The following is a 24,290-nucleotide window of genomic DNA, read 5'->3' on the forward strand; positions in this document are numbered from 1 at the left end:
TTGCAAATAACGGGTCTGAATAATAATCTTCAATTCGAACAAGATGTCTTCTCATCTTCAAAGCCAAAAACAAAGTCATCCTTCCCCGGAAAAGTTAGCACACGTTGTATTTCGCACGGCCCCAGACAAATACAAGACCATGGTTAACTTCTACATGCAAATATTGAATGCAATAATCCGACATGAAGACCCTGGTAAAATAGCTTTTCTGTCCTTTGATGAGGAACACCATCGCATCGCCATTTTGGCCGTGCCAGGGATTATCACGCCCTCCCCAACTGATATACCACGAGCAGGCTTAGACCATATTGCCTTTACCTACAAGAGTCTAACGGAACTGGCACAGCTATATGTCAGTTTGCGCGATCGTCAAAGCGACCCACTCAAGCCTATTTGGAGTATCAACCACGGTCCCACCACTTCTCTGTACTATCGGGATCCGCAGGGGAACAAGATTGAGATGCAAGTCGATAACTTCGGCACGATGGAGGAGGCAGATTCATATATGAAGAGTGACGAATTTGCGGAGAACGCCTTGGGAGTAGAGTTTGATGCGGACGAGTGGTCAAGGGAGATATTGGCCAAGATGAAGCCCGATGGAAGTGAGGGTTTGAGCGTGGATGACACCAAGAAATTGACCAAAAGGCCGAATGTTGGGCCGAGGTCGGGGATTCCACCGGGGCTCATCTAGATATTTAAGAAGATGTCTCTTTTATAGTCTAGAAAGTCAAGAGCGAGAAAGATGTTGGAAAGAATGGCGCTAATACTAATTGAGATAGCCAACGGATGTATTGAAATTGGAAAGGATTACAGTTTGGACAGGAGACGGAGTGCTATTCCTACGGAATCGGAGCACCAGAAAACGACGTTTCTACACGGACTCGGAGACATCGGAGTGCAAGATAGGAGATCGGAATTGTGAGGATTTCACATATAAAAAGGATCAACTAAGACAGATAGAAATGTTGGAAGGGACAGGCGACAGATCCAATACAAGACCTTTTCAAGATCTCCTGCTGAGTTTGTGCTAGCGTAGGAATTTTTCCAATAAAAGACCGGGGTTAGGGCTTTTCGAGATTACGCATGCCGATATCGGGCTGGGATGACATAATATGTGGAGGATCGCCCCGATACCGGAGCAATTTGACCAATGAGTCACGTAGGCCTCTGAACTGCCGTCAATAGCCGCTGAGAACCTCGCAGAACTTTTTCTTCACATTGTCCCTTGCTTGATTGTGAAAGACAATTACATGATAATTGAAGTTCATTCTATTCTGTTTGTCATCTAATCAACCCGAATCAACGGAAATTTACCATCTATCTTGAAGTTACTACGTATAGGCGTTGTGTGAGACATAAAAAGTGCATCATTACAAAATGTTCGCCGCCATCAAAGCAATAAATGCGAGGATTCGCTCTAATAAGACCCTGGATTACTTCTGCTCAACACGTATGTCTAAACAAGTTATGTGACCCATTACTCGTTATTAATATGAACCAGATTTCTGGGGCCCTGCCTCTAATTTCGGCATACCAATTGCCGCCGTGTCGGACATCCAGAAAGACCCTGAAATGTGAGATTGCCTTTGACTTATATCCTCCTCTCTCCCCCTCTTTGATATGCTTACTCAATTACAACCGAGACACTACTAACCATTGGGAATTATGCAGCATCTCCGGACGAATGACAGGAGCCTTCATCGTCTGCTCGGCCCTCTTGATGAGATATTCCCTCGCAGTGCGGCCGAAGAATTACTTGTTGTTTGCGATGCATACGGTCAATGTCGGTGCTCAGTCGATTCAAATGATGCGTTTTGTGAATCATTGGTAGTAAGTTTTCTTTTGTCATCACCTGTTCTCTGAGCTCTCTGTATCATTGTGCATAATGGTCAACTGACGGAATAAATAGCCTACAAGAAAGGACGCCGGAAGCGGTGGTAGGAGCAGTTGCAAAACCGTAAAATGATTCCCTGCTGTTCGGTTTTGTTACTGAGAAATGTTTTGGCAATCGACAAAAAGTTTGGAATGTTGACCGGAGTTTTGATTGACAATTGGTTCTGCATGGTCGCGGCGTTTGGGCAATAACATCTCGGTTCTTCTTTATTTTTTATTTTTATTTATTTATTTACTTTTAAATTTTTTGTTTTCTTTTTCATGCAGCTAGACATCGTTCTCGTTGTGAAATTGTTGCAAGAGGCCGGGGACCTCGTTGATATTGAAACTGACCTAGTCAGAAAATCGCATGAAGTAATTCAATTGATGAAACGAAGGCATACTGTGATAATTTCAACAAATAATACACTCTGATGATCCTGGTTTACTCGTCGTGTCATCTATTCGGGAAAGATCATAACTGTAGTATAACTATGAGAATCGATCTCGGCAACTCATGTAATCACATCTACCGAGCTCACAGCTGAATTCATAAGGGCCGGAAAAGTTCAACATAAAAATGCCTGAGATTATGAGGGGGAACCGGCAATGGTCTTTGATCTATAACAATTCTTCCCGCAGAATGATAAAGTAGGTTGATCTTGATGAAGATATCCCCAATTATATTGTTCATATGTACATTAAACCTTTTAGGGCCGCATCACTTACCGGGTAAACTGCCGCTCCACAGCTGCCGTCCGGACAGATGCCCTCGGTAATGCTCACAACCCATGCATAGATACAGAACTACGAGCCACTTTCTCTATAGCTATTTAATCCTTTATTTATGCACCATAATATTTGAAGCATAGACTTGTTTTTCTAGACGCTCCAAGTGGGCCAACTACCCCGGATTTAGACCCTCCGCCTAAGCCTTCCCCGCAACCTTCATAGGAGATCCATTCTACAGAGATAGCTGAACTCAAAACATCAAAACTCGCGATCATGTCTGTTGTAAAAGTCCCTATCATTGTATGCGGCGCTGGCTCAGCCGGCCTCTGTGCCGCTACATTCATGGCCAGCGCTGGCATACCTGCTGAGCATATCAAGATTCTGGAGCGGAACGCGGGGCCGATGGAAATCGGGCAAGCAGACGGAGTCCAATGTCGTACAGTCGAGGTATTCGAGTCTTTTGGTCTTTCGGAGCCGTTGATCAAAGAATCATATCACGTTTTAGAGGTTTGCTTCTGGGCTGAAAAGGAAGATTCTGGGGCTACTCCGAAACAGTTAGTGAGAACGAGACGAACGGCGGACACTATGCCTGGACTTTCACATCATCCCCATGTTATCCTAAATCAAGCTAGGATGAATGGGATGCTGCTGAAAAAGATGCATGATGAAGCTGGCATGGAGGTGGAGTATGGATGGAATGTATCTAATGTTACGGTCGACTTTAAGGGAGACCCTGATTTTCCGTGTGTGGTTGTGGCAAAGAGGGGAATTGAGGGCCCTGAAACAACCATGCGGGCTAGGTATGTCTTGGTAAGTCTTGCCCTTCGAAGATTCAAAAAAAGATATTGCATATATTCTTACATTCGGAAAAGGGGTGTGATGGCGCGCATAGCACCGTGAGGCGCTCGCTTGGATATAAGATGATTGGCGATAGTACGGACGCTGTATGGGGAGTAATGGACGTTTATCCCCAAACAAACTTTCCAGATATCAGAAAGAAGGCTACATTACACACAAAGAGTGGAAACTTGATGGTATATTATATCCACTCACCGACTCCAAGAACTTTCTCTCTGACCGAACCCTAGATCATCCCTCGCGAAGGGGACGCGCTTGTTCGGTTCTACATTGAGCTCCAGGCCGGTACAATAGCCAAAAGTGTGAGTCTTGAGGACTTGCACCGAACAGCAAAACAGATATTTGCGCCGTATACGATGGACATTGCAGAGACAATGTGGTGGTCAGCTTACTCGATTGGTCAACGTCTTGTCGACCATTTCCACAAAGACTACCGTATATTCCTGACTGGTGACGCGTGTCATACACACAGTCCCAAGGCTGGTCAAGGGATGAATGTCAGCCTTCAAGATGGGTACAATCTGGGATGGAAACTGGCCGCAATCCTGAAAGGGCAAGCGCCGAGTTCTATACTAGATACATACTGTCTGGAACGACAAAAGGTTGCTGCTGATTTGATTGAGTTTGATAGATTCTTCTCTAGTATCTTTTCGTCTAAGAAAGTAGAGCATAAACCCGAGAACTTTCCAGAGCACTTCATCAAGGCTGGTAGGTATACGGCTGGTTTGACTGCCAAGTATGATGATTCCGTGTTTACATCCACTGCCAGGAGCCGGTCTGAACTGGCTCGCGGCTTAACTGTGGGAATGAGATTTCCGAGCACCCAGGTTGTCCGGTTATGTGATGCAAGAGCTATGCAGTTAGTGCGCGCATTCCCCGCCGATGGAAGATGGCGCATTGTTGTCTTTGCTGGGGATATATCGACACCTACTTGTTCGGAGAGATTGAATAACGTGAGTTTCCACCATTCAATTCAAGCATCGATGAAACTAATCTTGCCTGTAGCTGGCCGACTTTCTATCTTCCGAGGCTGGCCCCGTTTCTCGAATCACGCCATCTACAGCTGACCCTGACAGCGTTATTGAGGCCATTTTGGTGCTCCACAGTGAATCAGGCCAGATCGAACAAGACCAGATACCAGAACATTTCACACCGGTAAATGGGAAATGGTGTATAAAAGGTATGTGGTTCAAAACTATAAGGATTTCAATTCTAACACTCGTAATGAGCAGATCTGTTCAAAACGTTCGTGGATTGTGAAAGCTACAACTCTGGTCATGGCCACACATACGAAACATATCAAATTGATAAGACTGAAGGCGCCGTTGTAATTGTGCGTCCGGATCACTGTATGATATTCGTTCCAATATTGATGATTTCTAGGGGCGCAATTGCTAATCTCTTCTAGATATCTCTATTATCAGCAGTCTCATTGACTACGATACCATAAACCGCTTCTTTGAGGGCTTTGCACTCACGCCCTGAAGCGAGGCAGAAACTCCATCGAAACGGGCTTCATAGTATAATTCCATAGACTCTTGGCACATTGAAATGAAACATGATATGAGTGGAAAATCATATTAGATTTACATTATCTTGATCTAATCTCTACTCAACTTTGAGCTCTACAGTCCTCTGTATAAAAACGTTTTGCTGAATCCCATCTCTAACAAGTCCTTCCATACTCTCCGTGTCACCATCGACACTTCCATGAATGGAAGTATGCGTGCCTAGCATATTCTGCTCGGCTGTTTCACGAGGATAATGGTTTGCTAGCGACGAGATTGTGTATTTGTCGCGAGATCGAAGACCGTGGTTCTCGGTGATTGCGAACGCGTTGACGTTTGGTTGTAGTTCATGGGCGAGACGGCCCAAGGATGGGACTGAGGTTGCAATTATGCTTAGATTCAACACGGCTCTGTTATTCAGTCAGTGTTATTCCAGAGTTTACCACTGACCAAGGTATGGGTGACTCACTGATCCCAAATGCTTGCATTCATCTGTGCCCATGTTTTATCCGTGGACTCTGTGAGAATGATGTAGTAGTGTATTTGAAAGGCGACAGCGATTACGACGCTATATGTCATGTTTAGTAATTGTTCAAACACTTCTCGTCATATATTTTCTTCTAGGCGCAAGCCTTGGACAGGGACGAAACGTACACAAGCCGGATCGCGAGCAAGCTGATGATTCGCAACCTCTTGCCCATCGATACTTGCACGGTCCATAGAACGGCGCACGACAAGAAAACTAACACCACGTCGGTAATGATATTGAATGCACCGATTGCTCGAAACATGACCCCCTATATCAGCCGATCAGTTAATGATCCTGGTCTAGTAGTAAATTTCATTGCCGAGACGACATCTCTCACCTGGTAATCACATTTGCCATCCACGAAGCTCCAGGGATGGGGCGATGAGCAGCGAGCAGCGAGAACGGCTATCGATGCAACGGCCCACATAATAACTGCACTATTCAAGCCCAAATTTGCCCAGCGAGCGATGCCTATATCCATCAAACTTTGGAAAAGAAGGCCGATGGAAAGCTTGCTGAGTGCGATAGTGGCTATCATCAGGATTTGGGCAACATATATGTACTTTAATTTTGATGTCAGTAAGCAGCATCGGCATATTAGTTGGTCTAACTTGCCTTTTCGAAAAGACTCAAATCTTCGGTAGACACAATATCTTGTCTTTTCCCCAGGCCATGGGTGATCGCTAATTGCACAAACACACTTTGCAGTATGGCTATTATCTATAGATGTGGTGGCGTTGGTTAGTACTAGTGCTCAACGTAGTTTGTTCCAAAAGCGAATTAGTTGTCACTCACTGTGCCAACTCCAAGTAGATAATCATCAATCTGCACCACATTTCCTATGTAATATCTCGCTGATAATCGTGTTGCGACCACGAACACACTCAAAGCCAGGAGCGTGTAGACAGAGACAGCAACGTAACCACCGTGGTCTTCATCTGTAATTGGAAATATTGGTGGTATGGCACCTGCACCTGTTATATTCAATGCCATATTCTTGATGCCTTGTCAATTTTCTTTTTGGCGTATGTAGCACCACCATAAGAGGATTATACAATGTTCTGATCCCTGAAATGGTAGGCTTTAGAGCATTGACCTTTTCTATGGACACGCAAAGGCCACCGTGGGGTAAGAGCATAAAAGATGAAGGCTCGAAAGTTCAGGGGATAGATCGGACTTTTCCCAAGGTCATTTTCTGTATTCTATCCAATTTTGCGCTTCGATTGGAGCAATATTGTTGACAGCCTGAGGGAATCGATGAGGAGGTAAAAACGGCCCGCTCGATTCAAGCTACTTGACCTCAACCTGTGAAAGAAGGAATCTCATCATGTACGAGATCTAGAAAGCCGAAATATAGCCTGGCTGGTTAGTTAATCAAATGAAATGCTTGTCGTTCACGGAAGAAAGGCACTGTGAGGATGATGGTCCTCCCAGAAAAGTCGGAACCTAATTGCATGAACTATGCTTATTTGGAAAGCAAAAATGCTTGGGCAAGCCACCAATAGTATAGACGGGAAGCTGGTTTATACAAAACATTTGTCTATCAAGCGTCCAATCAGTAAGTGGTCACGCCCCCTTGAGAGGCTGACGTGAGAGATTGGATGGCGTTGTCGTCCTCGTATCATAATCGTCCAGGATTGCACAGATGTACGTGAAAATGCAGATAGAGCAGGTGGATCAATTCTCGCATGATTCTTCCCAACGTGCATACATACTACGGAGTACGACTAAAGAGAGTGGCCATGAGGTGGTTGAAAGGTGGGTCATTGTTCTGTGCTAGTCGAGTCAGGGCTGCAGATAAGAGCGCAAATAGGCGAAGCCATGATCCATAAATATTAAATAAAAGGGAAATCATCACGGCTGTCACTCTGGGTGGACCAGTTATCGTAAGTAGACAGACATGGTCTTTGACGAATACTATTCGGCATTTGCAGGTCGATCTTGGAACTTAATAGTACTGTGTATACACTGTTAGTTTGTTACACCACCGGTGTGGTATCAGTCAAAAGTTAGTTATGTATATGCGTCTACTATTAGTATTTACCAGTGGCTAATGCAAGTCATAGAAAGATAGTCAGCGCTGGTCGTCACTAGCCTTCGTAAGCCCTCGTAAGCCCTTGGAAGACAGAACGTCTGACTGTTCTTAAATAGTGGTGTATCCTGTCTAGATCAACGTATTACAGGCATGTAGATACATGGCGTGATTTTCGGTTAAATAGTTAGGACTCCTCTGTAGACAATTGGTACATGGTAGTACTTCTACCATATGATGTTATTCCATCATACTCAGATAAGCAATGCGATCTAGCCTTGAAAGAGACATATGCCCCGAATTGTTCCGGGCAGTTGTCTCTGAGACTCTGATATATTGATAAATCATTCCATAAACACGAAATGTGTATCAGACGATAGATACCGAGTGTCAAAGCGTCACACCGAGGTCTTGAAACTTGTAGAGATGTTTACAAGTACCATTGAAAGGATGAAGGTCGCTTTACTCACTGCAGTGACTCCACCCTCAGCGTTACATAGTGCGAACTGCTAAGTACTAGTTAGCTGGCGTCTCATCGTCTGTGCTTCACGATTCGCTAATTTATGGAGACCCATGGAGATTAGGATTGTGCAGCGGCCAATAACCACGTCTTATTTCTTTCCAGGAGGAATTTCCCTGGGGCTCGGGAGAGCCTGGATAATCCTGACACCTGTCACTCAAGCTTTTCTCTTGACATTACGGATGCAATTCCTTTGAGACTACACAACGTATTTATAGTGTTCTCTTTGGTGATCACTTTCGTGGACTTGAACAATGACAAATCGTTCATTATCCATCACCCTCCCTTGATACCATGCTCTACTATATATTATTCTATATTAAGCAGCCATTTCATCCGTGGATCCTTGTGCCTGTGACAGGCCTGCCAGTCTAGTACATAGTTGGATTCTCGCCCGAAAAAGCTGCCTCGGTATCTCTTTACTATTTAGGTCAGAAATTAGATCTAACTTACGGAGTTTTTCACCACGAGGAAACTTAATTTAATCAGCATGGGAGAGGGAATTTTCTGGATTACTCCGCCTGGCGTTCAGTGTGGTACTATTCTCGGAGGCTAAATCAACACAAAGTCAGTCTTTCCAGGATTCTGGTTCTTACCGTCTCAGTTTCGATCAAACTTTATGGCTGCTATTTCCGTATGGCGATTAGTTAATATCCTCCCTATCCTGGGTATTGATAATAACTCCCTTTTCCCTTCCGTGTGGCATAGAGGTCCCTGTCGGGATATGGTGTGTACGTGAATGTGCGAATCGCAGAAATGCGCCGACCGCATTGATCAGACATTAGGTACCAGTATTGCATAAAGTCGAATGTATGAGAGAGCAAAGATGATTCGACTCGACTGCATTCCGTACAATGAAATCATAATGATCATCAACACTAACAGATGTACATCTCTGCAAGTACTTGTCAGGCAAAGCTGATAGGAGACCCTACCAGCCAAAAAAAAAATAGTGGTGACCACCGCCAATCGGCCCCTATTGGAATCCAGGCCAGGGCTGAGAGGGAGAAGAGCCTAAAGATGTGATAGTGTCAGCACTAGTGACTACGGAGCACTCGGTTGAAAATCGATCAAATCAGGAGTGATTACGACCAGACTTGGTAGACTGTGACATGAAGTTGACCGTAAACTCATGTAGCGCCGGCTCTATTTGTCTGACCCACAACAGCCAAATGGCATGAATTCTTCCAGCGCTACTACTATGTATAGTAGACGTTCTAGTCTCCTATGACCCCCACATGTCGCTTTATCTGCTGGTTTGGCGGCGATTCTTCTGTGGTCTAAGACTCTAATCTTGCGTTCTCTTTCGCTATCAGCCTCTTCTATCGTAGGTAGTAGAATCGGTAGTACTAGCAAGAATTGAATACCGCATAATCTTCGTCTCTCCAGTAATTTATCTCGTGGTCATTGATCGATATCCATAGACAACATCGGTACAATTCTTGCCTTTGAAGGACCATTTTTGCGTCCAACTGATACGCAACGCTTTCCGCTGTCTTCAACGTCCATCATTTGTTTGGCTCAACAACATTCGGCACCCCTCTGTATGGTTTGAATACCTGAAATCGTCACCATGTCGATTGTTATCGCCGATACCAAATAAGCAACTTTCATCCTCAACAACAACGTTTTAGGCAACACATAAACCGCTGTTCATCGTGTATAGACTAGGCACATAATAATAGGTAAAAATGGATGGGAGGAACGATATAGAATTGGGCTCGTTTGATAAAGGAAATACCACGGTCGAGGAGGGACCTGCGACGCGGCCTCTATCCTCTAAAAAGGATGCCGGACATACGTACGGGCATTCTACAGGATCGAGTGGCAGGCGGAATCTTGATGTAAGTCCTTCTTTCTAGTCAATCATGGAATGGACCTTTTATACTAATGCGCTCGCATGTAGCGAAAATTCGACTCCCTCTCCATTCTCGCCCTCTCGGTAACGCTGCTCGCATCATGGGAAGGTTTGGCAAGCACATTCTCGGCATCGTTGTTAAATGGCGGTCCGTCATCGTTGGTTTGGGGACTTCTGTTATCGTTCACTGGCACATTGGCGATGGCTTTCTCGCTGGCCGAGATGGCCTCCATTTGCCCTATTGCCGGCGCCCAGTACCATTGGACTGCATTGTTTGCGCCGACGGCAATCCGACCTTTCATTACATGGATGCAAGGCTGGGCTACAATTTTTGCATGGCAGTCATCAACAACGAGTATCTTTCTGCTTGTGGCGAAACAGGTACAGGGCTTGATTATACTCAACCATCCAAGCTATAATGCGACACGATGGCAGAGTACCTTGCTCATGTGGGCTTTTACCGCTTTTTCGTTTGCGGTTAATGTTTGGGGTATTCGACTTCTGCCACTTCTCCAGCTTTTTGGGGGTATCTTTCATGTGGTCTTCTTCATCGCGCTTTCGGTCCCGTTGATTCTCTTAGCACCGCGAAGCACGCCTGAGTTCGTATTCAAAACAGTCATGAGCGAGGGCGGCTGGGAAAACAATGGCATTTCTTGGTGCATTGGCATGCTGACTGTGACATACTGTTTCCTCGGTAAGTAAATCCTTTGTCTTCTCACTCCCGGCTATATCTAACGTTTCCGCAGGCTTCGACGGTGCCGTCCACATGAGTGAAGAAGTCCGCAATCCTGCGAGAGTTGTGCCACGAATTATCGTCCAATCTGTGGTCATCAACGGCGTGTTAGCCTTCGGTTTCGTACTGATCCTACTCTTTTTCATCGGTGATGTGAACGCCGCTCTAGATACTGCATCAGGCTTCCCTAGTATAGCCATATTCTACACAGCCACAAACTCAGAAAAAGCTGCCACAGCCATGCAATGTGGCATCACGGCAATTGGCTTAATATCTAGTATCGGGGTGGTTGCCTCGGTGTCACGGCTGACATGGGCCTTTGCTCGCGATGGTGGACTGCCTTTTTCCAAGTTCTTTTCTCAAATCGACAACCGCTTCCATGTCCCTTTTCATTCCATTGGACTTGTCTGCGGTGTTGCCGTTCTCCTTTCTCTGATCAACATTGGCTCCACGACAGCACTCGGTGCAATTCTTGCCCTCAGCACCTGTTCGCTGTATATCTCATATTTGATTCCAATTACACTACTCGTCTTTCGACGCTTTGACACGAGCGGCACCAAAGTCAAATGGGGTCCCTGGACAATGGGGCCGTGGGTTGGTCTGGTGGTAAATATTTACTCTATCGTATTCGGCATATTTATTATAGTATTCACCCCTTTTCCATCCATGCTGCCAGTCACGGCTGAGAATATGAATTACTCCGGTCCGGTGTTTGGTGGTATGGCTATTCTTCTAGTCATTGACTGGTTTGCTAGAGGCAAGGACAGGTTCAAAGGCCCGCTGAAGGAGCAAATGCAAAAGGTAGCTAAGGCCTGATTCGCTTCTTTCTTTGATTCTTCTTACCTTCCTTTGAATATATTTTATTTGGCTGTTTTGTTGGTTTGGGCTTTGTTTGGGAGGCAGATTTGACTTGTTTAATTAAGCAACATTCACCTCATGTAACGATAAGTATATGAAATAAACCATTCTGTGCCAACAACTTCCTTTTACTACCAAGGTAGTCCACAACACGTTAGGTTTATGAATGCCTAATACAAGCTCTAATGAAAGAAAAAAGAAATGTCTAATATGCAATGATATGTCTATCAATACAAAAAAAAACCAAACGAACCGCCCACCTGAAGGAATGCAATCTAGCCACCTGCCATGCAAGTCCATGAAAAAGAAATACAATTTGAATCTAAAAGGCATCATCAAAAAGAATGATGCGTGGATCAGAAAGAGAATTGACAACTTCACGTCATTACGCTTGTATATCATGCCGTTGAAATATAACAAACAATGCTGAACTCCGAAACAGATGAAAGATTGTAACAGAATCATGTTAGATCAATGTGCAGGGTCCGAGGCAACAGATCTATCGGTCTGCTGACCTCACCGGCACACTGACTGGAGATGCAGGACGGCTGGCGTTCCCAGAAATAGATTCAAAATCATGTTCCTGAAGAATGATCGCATACCTGGGATGACGGCAGAATTTGGGAACCGAGTCCTGTAGGATATAATTAGTTCACGAGGCCTTTTACAGAGAAGGTCTATGCAAAACTTACACTAGCCATGAGCTTGAAAATAGTCACTTGGGCAAGTTGACAGAGATTGACGACTTCATCGAGATTACGAGCCACTGTTTTCTCGTCTCCGCTGAGTCCGGTCATTTCTGAGGAAATGCGATTACGGAGAGCATGATCGATGTTAAGCTCACAGGGAGATCCCGGTGCGAGGAATGAGTTATATAGACCTATCAAGGGTAACAGATTAGCATCCGTCTCAACACTCAACGTGAGACTGGCCTACCAAATACGCCAGCAATATAATCCTGCAACTTGTGATAATCCTTTAGTTCATCCGACATTTTAGAATTCCTGTAGTTGTCGACATATTCCGTCACATCTTGGTAAAAAGCTAGATTCTCCTCACAGAAAGACGCAGCAAGATACTCGCGGAATAGGAGACGTAGCGAGGGATCGTTGAGTATATACTGCAACCGTGACTTATTTGAAACGTCACCGGTGGAAGCGGGAGTTGTCGTCGAATTCGACTTGCTTTCCCTCTTCGTGTTTATGCTCTCATCAGATAGTCTGTCGGATACTACCCAGCCGCACACTTTCATTGCTCGTGGTGTGAGTGCATAGATGGCTTGCCGGGTCGGTTGAAAGTTGAGCGCGGCCTGATCTTTTTCTGCGATGTAGGACTTATCCTCGACAATGGCAGTGATCAAGCCATGTTCAATGAATTGCTCACAAACGCTGTATGTCTCGCGCTCGTCGATGGTGGTACAGCAGTCCATCAGCCAGTTGATGGCTGACTTGCCTGTAAATGCATATTGATATTTCCTGCCATTCACCCGGATATCTTGCATTCCCTCAACGCCTACAAGACCATTCGGGTAATCGGTGAGATCCTCCCAGGCTGGCGAGCCACCAATCGCACCGGGTGCCTGAACACCTGCAAAGCGACGGAATATGACTTCAATGGTGGACTGGTCAACCACCAGTTTGTCGGTTGTCGGATCACGTTCGAGAATGAGAAGAGTCATCTTGTTACGTAGTGATTGCAACAGTCGCATCACATGCGGTGCTGTGATGCCGTTTCGGTTGCAGAACCGATGCAGCACAGCAATTCCCTTTGCCGTCATTGTACATACTGTTCCTTTGCTGAGACCGGAGAAGGTGGCGTTGAGTGGTTCCAGGAATCGTGCTTGTATGAAGTTCTGGAATATGGAGCGTGCCATTTCCTTTGCCATTGTGAATGTGGTTGTCGATGTTGTGGTGATGATGCGAGAGGGGTCATTAGGATCAGGCATGCGAGCAGATTGCGTGAATCGAAGAGAGCTGAGATTGTTCAATGCTTCTTCCACGGTGAAGGTAAAGTCTACTTTGGTAAACCGCACTCGACGAGCGCTGAGTTCAAGGCTGACCATGAGAGTTGAGAAGAGGTCTTTGAAGTCCTGCGAAAGTTAGCCTATCTTGTTCTCTTCGTTTCTTTTCAGCTATCGCTCAATGAATCTCAATATTCAAACATACCCTGGTGAATGGCCTATCGTCATCCGTTGTACGCAATATCCGCGATGTAGGCTTTCTCGCTACATCCGACATGGTGGGCGGATTGGCAATTGGGGCAACCATGAGTTACTGAAAGAATGTTTTAGATCGCGACGTTGTCAAATACATTCTAGTTGCAAGGCTCTCCTTATCTGACTGCGGTTGTCGTAAGGAGTTCTGGATTCCAGATAAAGATTCCACTCAAAATGGCCCACCAACTCTGCCCTACCAGTCAGAATGAATAGTTTCGATCAAGTTGCGTAGATGGTAAGAGTGTGCGTGACACCAAATTGTGTATTGCGGTGTAGGTACTCCACAGATCTGCCGCATGAGATCCGGTCAACTTAGCCCCCAACGAGCCCCCAGTTGACTCAAAAACAATACGTCGTATGTCCGCGGAAATAAGGGCGTGAGGCGAAAGGAGGATGTTTACGGAGAGAAAAATATGAAAGGAAGAGTAGGTCAAGGGGAAATAATCTATGGATCTTGGAAAAGAAAAAGCAAGAAAACACAACAGAATCCCCAAAAGTGGACCAGAACACATGGTTAAATGATCTTCATACCCAAGTACGAACGAGGAGACTGCACGAGAATATACTTCTCCAATTGTGCTAAAAAGTGGAGCAAAAGACAAAGCAAGATCCCACTAAGATGTAAGTCATAGCGAAAGAAAAGAGAGACCCAACGGAAATGCGGCAACCGAGACGAATCAAGGGAGGATTTGGTGGTGTTTTAGAAGTGAATCACCACGTGGGAGAAGACGAAGTAAACCGAATAGAGAAAAGAAGTGAGCTGGAGCGGAGCTAATGAATACCCATGTCAATTGTTCAGCGAATTTTACTGGTTACACGCAATGCCGAAAAGAGCGATCCCTTGGCTCCAGAAAGTCTACAGGAGGGATACGTATCCTGTGGTGGAAGGCTATATAGTATACAGGTACAGTTCAGCCCAGCCCTGGTCGCACAACCCAATGCAGCCATACCTAGCCTATTTTGTTGTTAGCGTAGGTTTGTTTTTATGGACTTTTTTTGGCACAAGTTTCACGCGGAGCATTTTACTACTATGTAGGCGACAAGCTGGACTTGACCGGTTAATTTTTGAGCCAATGGACGCTTTAAACGTATGTATACAAACGTGACGATATGCAATAGCACTGACTCGTCTAGTGCAGAAATTAATTGAATAGTATGCACAGGATGTATCATGAAACCCGTTGTCGCCCTACGTACGGAAATAGATAGCTCTCTGTCTCGAGAGACGGCCTGTGTGAAGGACCGAGTCCGTCCGGTGGATCGACCGATGAAATTGATGAAAAATCGAACGAGGCGTCAAACAATGGATGACTACCCTAGTGCGTACGCAGCTAGCTTTTGGGGCTCGATGGCTAGGACAGTAGGACTACTCTGTAGTAGGTAGCTAGTCGGGGCAAAGATACGCCACATAACACCATGTGGCTTGAAGCACATACGAAGTAGCCCGCACGCACGTTGTAGGATGACAGTCGGCGATACAGTCGGCACGAGAAGCCCCCATTGAAGAAAATTCCCCGGGAGTTACTAGAGTTTCGGTCGATCTCGACTTTGATGCAAAACAGAAAAAACTAGGTTAAAGTTTGGTAGGTAACTTAGGCACTTCCAACCGGCAGTGGGCGGAAAACTGTTGACCACGTGGAGCCTGGAGACTGCGGGGCTCTTGACTTGGATTGATTTGTCGAGAGTCTTTGGGGCGATGTTGTGTGCTCAGATTTAATGGCCGAGTAGTCTACGGAGTAACATAAGAACTTAAGAAGAAACGTTATCTGGTTTAGCAGTCTTAACGTGGGGAATCCAGGTGCCGAGGACGAGCGGGCAAAAAAACCATAACCCAAGCTTAAGATTGAAGAGCATGCCTTCATCTGATTGTTCTTTCTAATTACTCAGTAAAAGTACAGAGTACATTATATGGCAATTATTCATTGTGTGACCTATCCAATAATGCTGCCTGCTTCTCGGCAACATGCCGTATCTCGTGTTTTGCGTGGCTGAATCTGACGGATCCAATGCCGTGCACGGTCTGTACCGTGTATAGTATACTATGAGTATACTATTACTGCTACGTAGTGTATACATATCTGCCAGGATGTCCCTGGCCGACTATATCCCTGTCATGCTCGCTTAATGTCGACGAATTCGGATCACCGTTGACGTTTCAAGTCTCGGCTAGATTGTCTGATCCCTCGACCTACCGTAGAATGTTGACAGCATGAAGATAGCAGGCCACCCAAACTGCCGAGGCAGGTAAATCAAGATTCAAGAGGATCCGAGAAAACCCCGAGATATTAACATTTGATTAACAACACGGAGTATATCAATGAAAACTGCGGTGGTGAAGGGGTTGATGCCATCTAAGACCGCACGGGATCCAAGGAACCCTAATTTCTGCGGTGGACGAGACAACACCAGCACGTCCTGTAATTGAATTTTAAATCGACAATATTAGATACGTCTCTAAATATGAAATAATAAATCCTTTAGGTATTCCACGTACAAATTTCCAACCCTACGGTTGATATGGCACAGTAACCCTAGCTAGGTAACGTTGACGCTGAGATGTCGTCATGTAAACTCTCAGCGCGATCTAAGCTTAAGAGAATCTCTACAGTAAACTTCCTCTGTTGCAGTAGGATATAACCATTATTCGCGATAAAATCAAAAGGACTATTCAATAAACACCGAAAATATCATCATGGCCCTCGTTCTCCAAGCTTACACCTTGGCCCAGCAGTATATCGCCTCTATTCTTCGCCCAACCCCGACAAAATCCACAATGGGTCTGAAATTAGGTGTTATATCGACAGCCCATATTAACCCCGCTGCGAGTACGATGATGAATCTCACTTCCAGGCAACCAAGCTAACAGTAACAAGTCATACGACCCACTGAAACCCATCCGGACGTAATCCTCCACGCAATTGCCTCTCGCGACCTCGAATCAGCCAAACAAACAGCTCGGAAGTATCATTTTAAAAAGGCCTACGGCTCATACCAGGATCTTCTGGATGATTCCGACATTGACATCATCTACATTTCGACCCCCAATGGAATGCATTACGAATGGGCCAGCAAGGCGCTCAGGGCTGGAAAACACGTTCTTTGCGAAAAGCCTTTTACTTCCAATGCGGAAGAAGCTCATAGGTTGATTGAGTTGGCCAAAGAGAAGGGTCTAGTGTGTGAAGAAGCTGTATGATATATTCGCTGTTAGCGAGAAGCATTGTTGCTGAGCAAGGCTCTTGCAGTTTCACTGGCAATTCCATCCTGCCGCGCATTTGTTCCGAGAGATTCTCGATTCAGGTAGATATGGTCGTATTCTGCGAACCAATGCGGTCATGACCGCCAGTCCTGGCGTTCCAGATGGCGATATCAGATGGCAATTTGAACTTTCTGGTAAGAATGAGACCCAAACATGTCGGTCACGGTCCACAAGATTTTACAATGCTAATACTATGGATTATAGGTGGTTCATTGATGGACATGACATATGCTCTATCTTTCACCCGCTTCGCGGTCCACGGGTCCAATCTCAAAGAAATTCAATCGGCGGTCGCTAGACCATACTCCAAGGATAGACGAGTCGATGAAGCAATGCACTCACTCATTCTCTTTGAGGACCCCCAAGACGGCCATCTAATCCAAAGCCGCATCTACACAGACATGGCTTGCCAATGGGCCATCAAGGGCATTGTCCCAGGTGTCTGGGAACTACCATCGATTGAAGTCGAGACCGACCAAGCCATCATCTACTTTTACAACGCTATGATGCCGCATTTATATCACTACATTTCCATCACAGATAAATCCACGGGCAAGACAGAGTACAAGAAACAGTACAAAGGCGGACCATGCTGGGGCGAGGCTTGGACCACTGGTGGGAAAGGTGGAAAGTCTTATTGGAGCACGTATCGGTATCAACTCGAGGCATTTACGAAAAAGGTGAGAGGTAAGAATGTGCCTTATTGGATTTCGGGGGAAGAGAGTATTCTGCAGATGGAGACTATTGATGCCATTTACAAGGCTGCTGGGCTGCCAGCGAGACCGTCTAGTTCAAAGTCTGAGAAAGCTTGATTGCGTCTTAACATCGTGTACAATACAATGCGATTAGTTTGTATTAATAGGTCAGTCTTTATATCTAACCTTAATTTAATGACGGTTTGCAATTAATAAATGACGTCTCACTCATTGGAAATCGGAGGTTGACAATGCTAAAAATCGGTTCGAATGTTCCACCAGACTAAATATCGCGATTGCTTAAAGCTTCTGTTTACCAAATACTTCGCTTTCTAATTTCTTCTCGTATTCTAATACCTCCTGCAACTTCACTCTTCCGTATTTCGTTGGCTTCTCTGGTACGTAGTCCTCGACATCGGGGAAAGGGCCTCGCGGCGTGATAGCCTTAGGGTTAATTTCGTAGTGGCTTTTTGTATACTAGAGGTATAATTAGTATCCGTGTCTTGATTGAACTATCAGCTAGATAACTCACATTCTCTTTGATGTGCTTAAAATCAGTGGTCTCCTTGAACCCCGGCACTTTCCAGTACAAATGCGTCAACCATGCATTAAGCACTGGATAGTCATGGCGTATCGTCCCAAGGTTACACTTAAAGTGCTGAACATACACTGTATCAAATCGAATTAACGTCGCATATAGTCGTATATCTAGTTCTGTGAGATGTGCACCCAACACATATGGGCCACCTTTTTTGTAGATGAGTTTCTCAAGTACATTGAGAGCACCAAAGACAGGTATTACCGCTTTATCGTAGTCTTCTTGTGTGGTAGCAAATCCAACCTTGTAGACACCTGCGTTTACGTCTCGCTGAATCCATTCGGACAAAGAGTCTATCTCATTGCGGAGGGGCTCAGGGTAGAAATCAATCGCTGCCGATTCCGAAGAGATGACTGGGGTGCCATTGAATGCCGTGGGCAACCACCTCAGTATTTCTGCACTCTCCTATTGAAGTCGTTACCAATTCAATCCATACTGTAAGAGAAGCTGGGAGCATACATTGTTGACAATCCTATTGGTCTTCTTATCCCATAATAAGGGGACTGAATATCTTCCTTTATAATCTTCGTCATCCTTAAAGTAGACCCCATGAAGATATTCACTTCCGAAAAGCTTGTCGACTGTCGCGCCCTCGTACTCTTGTTCATGGGCAGGAAATTTCCAACCAGGCCAGCCCTTGGAGTCGCCTTTGGGATATGCTCGAACTATCGACACGTCAATGGCAGACTGCAGGCCCTTGATATGACGGACAAGGTTGGCTCGGTGCGCAAAGGGACAGAAAAGGCCTATAATCATAGTCAATTGATAACGGATCTGATGAAGCATGAGGATAAATAATATTTAGGGCTACGATTGTTTAACTTAGTCGTACCAATGTAGAGATGATATCGCCCCGCTTCCGGTTCGAATTCCCCGCCAGATTTGATCACGCCGTGCCATCCATCATTGGTGCCTGGTTGATGGATTACTGCTGGTTGTATTTCTGCAGACATATTGGCTGATCAGTGCGCTTGTAGGTTCTGTCTTTTGAGGTAGACTCTATGGCACCAATGCAAAAGAAATGCCACAGAGAGATCGGAACGAGGAAAAAGAGTTGAAATAGACGCGCGATGAGCGACGCCGTCCGATTGATTATCTAATACGGTAGGTATGTGACTTTACCTGATCTAGAAATATAGCTCAATTGGTTACCGTAGAGTTCAGAGTGAAGCTTCGTCCATCGTTCACCGTCTGGCGCTGGATGAACCATTGCCAGGAATGGGCAGTTGTATATAGTAGCCTCGGTAATCACCAAGATCATAAACAATATGGGAGAGACAAGTTTTTATTTTGACATTGTAGGCCGATTCGCTCCCAGTTGTCCTGGATGCCGACGGCATGTCTGATGTAGAGACACAAGCAGTCACAGCGAGCCATGGCCATGAGAGCGGACTTGTACTTCCTGCCCCAGAAGACTCCAATTGCGATTTCAGATTCGTGGGTTGGTTCCGGAAAATGTATGGCCATGCCTCAGTGTCGATTCAAAACTCGAAAACTAGCAGAGTGAGGAAACTGACTCATGAAAACCAGTCTGCCATCTCAACGCATTGAGACCGCAATTCCACCGTATCAAACAGCTCTGCGAGAGTATTGATATCACTAGTCTTTATCCGTATGCAGTTCTCGATGAAGAGAAGCCGATTGTCTGTGCATGCGACCTGATACATATTCCTGACGCCAGTTAGGGCTATGCGTGCCCGGGTGGTCTCTGAAAAGAAAAAAGAAAAAAGAAAGAACATCCGAGGTCGATATACCACACATCATTATTTGCCTAGACACGTTTAATGATAAATTCTGATAGACATGATGGCACATTCCAAGACAAAACTTCCCCGTATCAAATCTCAACAACCCAATTGGGCAATTCGTCTTTCTGGGGCGCCGATTCGACCGTTCGTGTTTCCGTAACATTGATTGGCTGCAAGAAGAGTCACGATGAAATGGCCACATTGGGAACAGAAATTTGATGCCTAGATGATAGATTAATTCACTTGATTAGAAATTTCCCTGGCCGTTTCTCGATTTCAGGGATCGATCTATGTCTTTGATATTCGAAAATCGCGCATTTGAAAAGTACATAAAGTGACAGTTACTCTCTCGACTTTCTGTTTCGAATTTCAGTCTTTGGCTATTCATATTCCGTTGCAAACCCCAATTTACATAATATATCTTCTTTACTACTTCAACTTAGACCATGGCACTCGTAACCCGTACTCTCGGCAAAAACGGCCCCTCGTTGCCAGAGATAGGTTTTGGTCTCATGAGCATAGGTGGTGTATATGGTGCTGCACCAAACGACGAAGAACGAAGCGCCTTGCTAGATCATGCACACACGATTGGCGAGCGCTTCTGGGATACTGCAGACATCTATGCCGACTCCGAAGATGCCGTCGGTCTATGGGTGAAGCAGAATCCTGAGAAACGCAAAGATATCTTCTTGGCTACCAAATTTGGCATTCAGTTTGACCCAGCTACGTACACGCAGACCTTGCACTCTAACCCGGAGTATATCAAAGAAGCCTGTGAAAGAAGTTTGAAGAGGTTGAATACAGGTTGGATTGATCTATATTACTGTCATCGCGTTGATGGGAAGACGCCTATTGAGAAGACAGTGGAGGCTATGGTCGAGTTGAAAAAGTATAGTTTCTGAATACAATTAATCTATCGAGTATAGGATCAGACTAACGCATATAATAGTCAAGGCAAGATTCGCCACCTCGGTCTCAGTGAAGTCTCTGCATCAACGTTGCGCCGTGCACATGCAGTCCACCCCATAGCGGCTGTTCAGCTAGAATACAGCCCGATTGCAATTGAACCTGAAGATCCCAAAATCGGCTTGATTCAAACCGCTCGAGAACTGGGCATTGCTATTGTGGCCTACAGTCCCATGGGCCGCGGAGTCATCAGCGGTGGCTACAAGACGGCCGAAGAGGTTCATGCCATAGACCCTTTCCTAGCCATGCTTCCACGCTTCTCAAAAGAAAACTATCCTAGGATCTTGGATATGATCACGGCATTTGAGCAAGTCGCCAAGAGCAAAGGATGCACTACCGGTCAGTTGGCCATGGCTTGGGTCTTGAGTCGCGGTGAAGACGTCTTTGTCATTCCCGGTACTAGAAAGATCAAGTATCTAGAAGAGAATCTCGCTACTCAACATATTACTTTGACCAGTGCGGAAGAAAAGACATTGTCGGACATTATCTATGCAACCAAATTTGAGGGAGGCAGGTATCCTGAAGGGTGAGTAATTTCCGTTCTACATCTATTTCTGGTTGGTTATCGGAACATTCCAATAACGAACATAGGTTTCCCGAAGGGTATGAGTTTGGCGAAACCCCCGCGTATTAAGAGCACAAAGAATATTCCTTCTATGGATAGCAAGCTACCTGAAACATCGTTTGTGGTTGAGAATTCGCACTTTTGCAGTCATTTCTATCTGTATGGCCTTTTTCTTCTCGTCATTCATATCCCCCTTTAGGCCAACATCTCCACCCTTCTCGATAATCTGACGTAGCTCATTTGCGCGTTTGACTATCCCTTTGTCCTTGTCCATAAACAGGTCATTACCTCTTAGTCCGAGATATGGCATTTTTAGAAATCAAAAGTGTAGTAAAATTGTGGAAGAAATCCATACCAGAACCACTGCCTTGTAAGTCTCCAACTTCATACACCAATAATTCTGGAAAAAGGATTGCATCCATGATACGTACCAAAGACCGTGGAGGGAGATGGATACGATTAGCCGAGACGAAATCTAGGGAGTAAAATTGGTGGAAAATTGGATTTCCCCAAAGGGGTGGTTCCATGAAGCTTTTCAGCCTTTTCTGCAAGGGGAGGGGCAGCACGATGCCTGACTCCGTCCCACATTGAATTATCATCAAGCCATTGAACTGCCTAATTCATTGCGGCGTATTGTTCCTCGATCCGCTTTGTAGATCTTTCGACATATACCCACATTATCTAACTAATCGACAAGATCTAGTTAACTAACTAGTTACTTGCCGAGATCCGGCTGGGCGTCTTACGGTAGAACAGAAATGGAGCAGTCTGGAGATTGGAGTTGCTGACGTTTATAGATTAGACGATAGATAGACCCGTCGCAACAGGATTCCTTCTTTCAGCATTGGGGTATTGTCAGTCTCTCACTATGGTCAACCGTGGACGTTCAGGAGGATGCGTTACTTGTAAAAAACGTCGCGTCAAATGTGACGAAGAAAAACCCGAATGTCAGACATGTCAACGCCTTGGTCTTCTGTGCGGAGGGTACAAGCCAAAATATGCCGGAATCAAGTTTAAAGATGAGAGCAACAAATTCTTCGACAACACTGTCCGGAGAGAAGTTGTCAAAGCTACGGGCCAGATGCTTGCTCCGCCGCTGGCAGAGCCCGACACCGCCGTGCCTTTCTTCCTTGGTTATTACGCCAGCATTGGCCGCGACGTAGAGTCTGCACGCGGCTTCTTTGAAATACTTGTTCCAATTTATTCCTCGCAGCCGCAGAACTCGGCGTTCTCGCTCGCCCTGTCAGCTGTAGCCACAGGAATACTAGCCATATGGCGGTATGGTCCTGACAGCTTCCAATGGCCACGGGAATCGTATACCCAAGCTATCACATCGGTTCGGAGTGCAACACAGGATTGCATTGAACGGAGCAAGCCAGCAACCTTGTTAGCCGTGTTAGCGCTGCATTTATACGAAAATATTACCGCTCTATACGGCCTTCGTGCCGCCACGCGGATACACCTCGACGGCGCACTGTCTTTACTTCCATTCGCAGATTTGAATTATGTTGATGAAAAAATCAGTGCGTATATTCGACGATTCATTCGTCATACCGAAATATCTTCGGCGATGCGTCAGAAAAGGCCCTTACAGAACGTTGCATACTCATGGATAGGAGGCAAAGATACAATAGCTGTGCCGGATAATCCAAGCTCGGCGCTTGACGCTATAGGAGCGTCCGTCGCCGAATTACAGGCCAGATATATACAGGCAGTAACACAGAATCATTCTGTGTCTCCATCACAGAGAGATCTAAGGGAGTGGGTAGCTGAGGCAAAGCGCATTGATGAACGGCTCCTGGTATGGGCACGAAGTGTGCCAAATTATTGGCAGCCAGTGAAGCTCATGAGTGGAAAAGACATCGGCATATCGATTCCCACCTATCAATATGTTTGCGAGGTCTATCCCACCTGCCAGATTGCAACAATTTGGAATCTATGGCGCGTTCAACGCCTTTTACTTATCAAGATAACTCTTGACTCGCTTCATACGATGTTAAACCTGAGACAATCTGAGCTTACAAATGATCAAATACTGGCTGGACACCAGGATATCCTTGAATATAAGCAAGCCTTCCAAGACTTGGTGGACTCCATATGCCATAGCGTACCCTTCTGCCTTGGAAGTCGCACACAACCGACAAGCATGGCCGACTTTACCGACCCGACAATTCTTTTTCCTAGTGACCATTTACCAGCTTCAGTGAACAGTAATAATCTGAATATGCAAAACCACAGCCCAATGCCAAAAGAGGAGCACAGGCGCCATATAATCAGCCAAGGGCCATGGAGTATCACGAGCCCGCTGAGTCGTCTCTTGGAATTTTTTTTGGAAGACGGTAACCAAACCATAATGTCATTTCTCAGACCAGGACAGTACGAGTGGATCAGCCAACAGTTCCTGCGTAGCATTGTGGTGCTTCGTATTCCGCAGGTGGACTCTAGTGATGGCAAGGATGCAAGCTCTTTGAACTGGTCCTCCCAAAGTTCCGCAAATATTTTTCTTGAGCATTTCGTCAAGCGTATCAGGAAAGGCGCAATTTTTATGAGCGGACCTTAGAAGTTGATAGAGTTACCAACCCCCGCCGAGAGTGCATTCTTAGCTTCAGTCTACATGTTCCATCCCAAGAAGAAACCTATTTAAGAATAACGTCATTCACGTGTCCGTTAACGATAGGAAATAGTCGTTATCGAGTTGTTGCTACTGTTGCAAACGTATAGTGTTGGTCTATCAACCATTCTCCAAG

General features: G+C 45.5%; 10 protein-coding genes across 10 annotated transcripts; 7 read left to right on the top strand and 3 right to left on the bottom strand.

Annotated features, from left to right (window-relative positions):
* Nucleotides 1–43: 43 nt before the first annotated feature.
* Nucleotides 44–691, top strand: EYB26_005119 (uncharacterized protein; the record flags this gene model as incomplete). Its single annotated transcript, XM_054264409.1, has 1 exon — nucleotides 44–691. The coding sequence occupies one exon, from the start codon at nucleotides 44–46 to the stop codon at nucleotides 689–691; it is 648 nt and encodes a 215-aa protein (XP_054120384.1).
* Nucleotides 692–1,377: 686 nt separating this feature from the next.
* EYB26_005120 (uncharacterized protein) lies at nucleotides 1,378–1,961 on the top strand (the record flags this gene model as incomplete). Its single annotated transcript, XM_054264410.1, has 4 exons — nucleotides 1,378–1,450; nucleotides 1,502–1,574; nucleotides 1,672–1,830; nucleotides 1,910–1,961. 4 exons carry the CDS (start codon nucleotides 1,378–1,380, stop codon nucleotides 1,959–1,961), a joined length of 357 nt encoding a protein of 118 aa, XP_054120385.1.
* Nucleotides 1,962–2,877: 916 nt separating this feature from the next.
* On the top strand, nucleotides 2,878–4,947 carry EYB26_005121 (uncharacterized protein; the record flags this gene model as incomplete). Its single annotated transcript, XM_054264411.1, has 6 exons — nucleotides 2,878–3,414; nucleotides 3,477–3,638; nucleotides 3,693–4,415; nucleotides 4,468–4,642; nucleotides 4,695–4,811; nucleotides 4,871–4,947. The coding sequence occupies 6 exons, from the start codon at nucleotides 2,878–2,880 to the stop codon at nucleotides 4,945–4,947; spliced, it is 1,791 nt and encodes a 596-aa protein (XP_054120386.1).
* Nucleotides 4,948–5,070: 123 nt separating this feature from the next.
* Nucleotides 5,071–6,492, bottom strand: EYB26_005122 (uncharacterized protein; the record flags this gene model as incomplete). Its single annotated transcript, XM_054264412.1, has 6 exons — nucleotides 5,071–5,380; nucleotides 5,440–5,538; nucleotides 5,625–5,767; nucleotides 5,837–6,061; nucleotides 6,115–6,219; nucleotides 6,295–6,492. The coding sequence occupies 6 exons, from the start codon at nucleotides 6,490–6,492 to the stop codon at nucleotides 5,071–5,073; spliced, it is 1,080 nt and encodes a 359-aa protein (XP_054120387.1).
* A 3,250-nt stretch (nucleotides 6,493–9,742) lies between these two features.
* On the top strand, nucleotides 9,743–11,458 carry EYB26_005123 (uncharacterized protein; the record flags this gene model as incomplete). The annotated part of the gene is made up of 3 exons (XM_054264413.1): nucleotides 9,743–9,895; nucleotides 9,958–10,603; nucleotides 10,656–11,458. The coding sequence occupies 3 exons, from the start codon at nucleotides 9,743–9,745 to the stop codon at nucleotides 11,456–11,458; spliced, it is 1,602 nt and encodes a 533-aa protein (XP_054120388.1).
* A 541-nt stretch (nucleotides 11,459–11,999) lies between these two features.
* Nucleotides 12,000–13,767, bottom strand: EYB26_005124 (uncharacterized protein; the record flags this gene model as incomplete). Its single annotated transcript, XM_054264414.1, has 4 exons — nucleotides 12,000–12,134; nucleotides 12,193–12,380; nucleotides 12,437–13,589; nucleotides 13,666–13,767. 4 exons carry the CDS (start codon nucleotides 13,765–13,767, stop codon nucleotides 12,000–12,002), a joined length of 1,578 nt encoding a protein of 525 aa, XP_054120389.1.
* Nucleotides 13,768–16,407: 2,640 nt separating this feature from the next.
* Nucleotides 16,408–17,783, top strand: EYB26_005125 (uncharacterized protein; the record flags this gene model as incomplete). The annotated part of the gene is made up of 4 exons (XM_054264415.1): nucleotides 16,408–16,540; nucleotides 16,589–16,902; nucleotides 16,958–17,105; nucleotides 17,176–17,783. 4 exons carry the CDS (start codon nucleotides 16,408–16,410, stop codon nucleotides 17,781–17,783), a joined length of 1,203 nt encoding a protein of 400 aa, XP_054120390.1.
* A 183-nt stretch (nucleotides 17,784–17,966) lies between these two features.
* EYB26_005126 (uncharacterized protein) lies at nucleotides 17,967–19,217 on the bottom strand (the record flags this gene model as incomplete). Its single annotated transcript, XM_054264416.1, has 4 exons — nucleotides 17,967–18,143; nucleotides 18,199–18,669; nucleotides 18,724–19,010; nucleotides 19,097–19,217. The coding sequence occupies 4 exons, from the start codon at nucleotides 19,215–19,217 to the stop codon at nucleotides 17,967–17,969; spliced, it is 1,056 nt and encodes a 351-aa protein (XP_054120391.1).
* A 1,241-nt stretch (nucleotides 19,218–20,458) lies between these two features.
* On the top strand, nucleotides 20,459–21,612 carry EYB26_005127 (uncharacterized protein; the record flags this gene model as incomplete). Its single annotated transcript, XM_054264417.1, has 3 exons — nucleotides 20,459–20,901; nucleotides 20,962–21,504; nucleotides 21,570–21,612. 3 exons carry the CDS (start codon nucleotides 20,459–20,461, stop codon nucleotides 21,610–21,612), a joined length of 1,029 nt encoding a protein of 342 aa, XP_054120392.1.
* Nucleotides 21,613–22,411: 799 nt separating this feature from the next.
* Nucleotides 22,412–24,103, top strand: EYB26_005128 (uncharacterized protein; the record flags this gene model as incomplete). Its single annotated transcript, XM_054264418.1, has 1 exon — nucleotides 22,412–24,103. One exon carries the CDS (start codon nucleotides 22,412–22,414, stop codon nucleotides 24,101–24,103), a length of 1,692 nt encoding a protein of 563 aa, XP_054120393.1.
* Between the last annotated feature and the right edge of the window lie 187 nt (nucleotides 24,104–24,290).

Source organism: Talaromyces marneffei, chromosome 4 (assembly GCF_009556855.1).
Source record: "Talaromyces marneffei chromosome 4, complete sequence".
In the NCBI taxonomy this organism is placed as follows: domain Eukaryota; kingdom Fungi; phylum Ascomycota; class Eurotiomycetes; order Eurotiales; family Trichocomaceae; genus Talaromyces; species Talaromyces marneffei.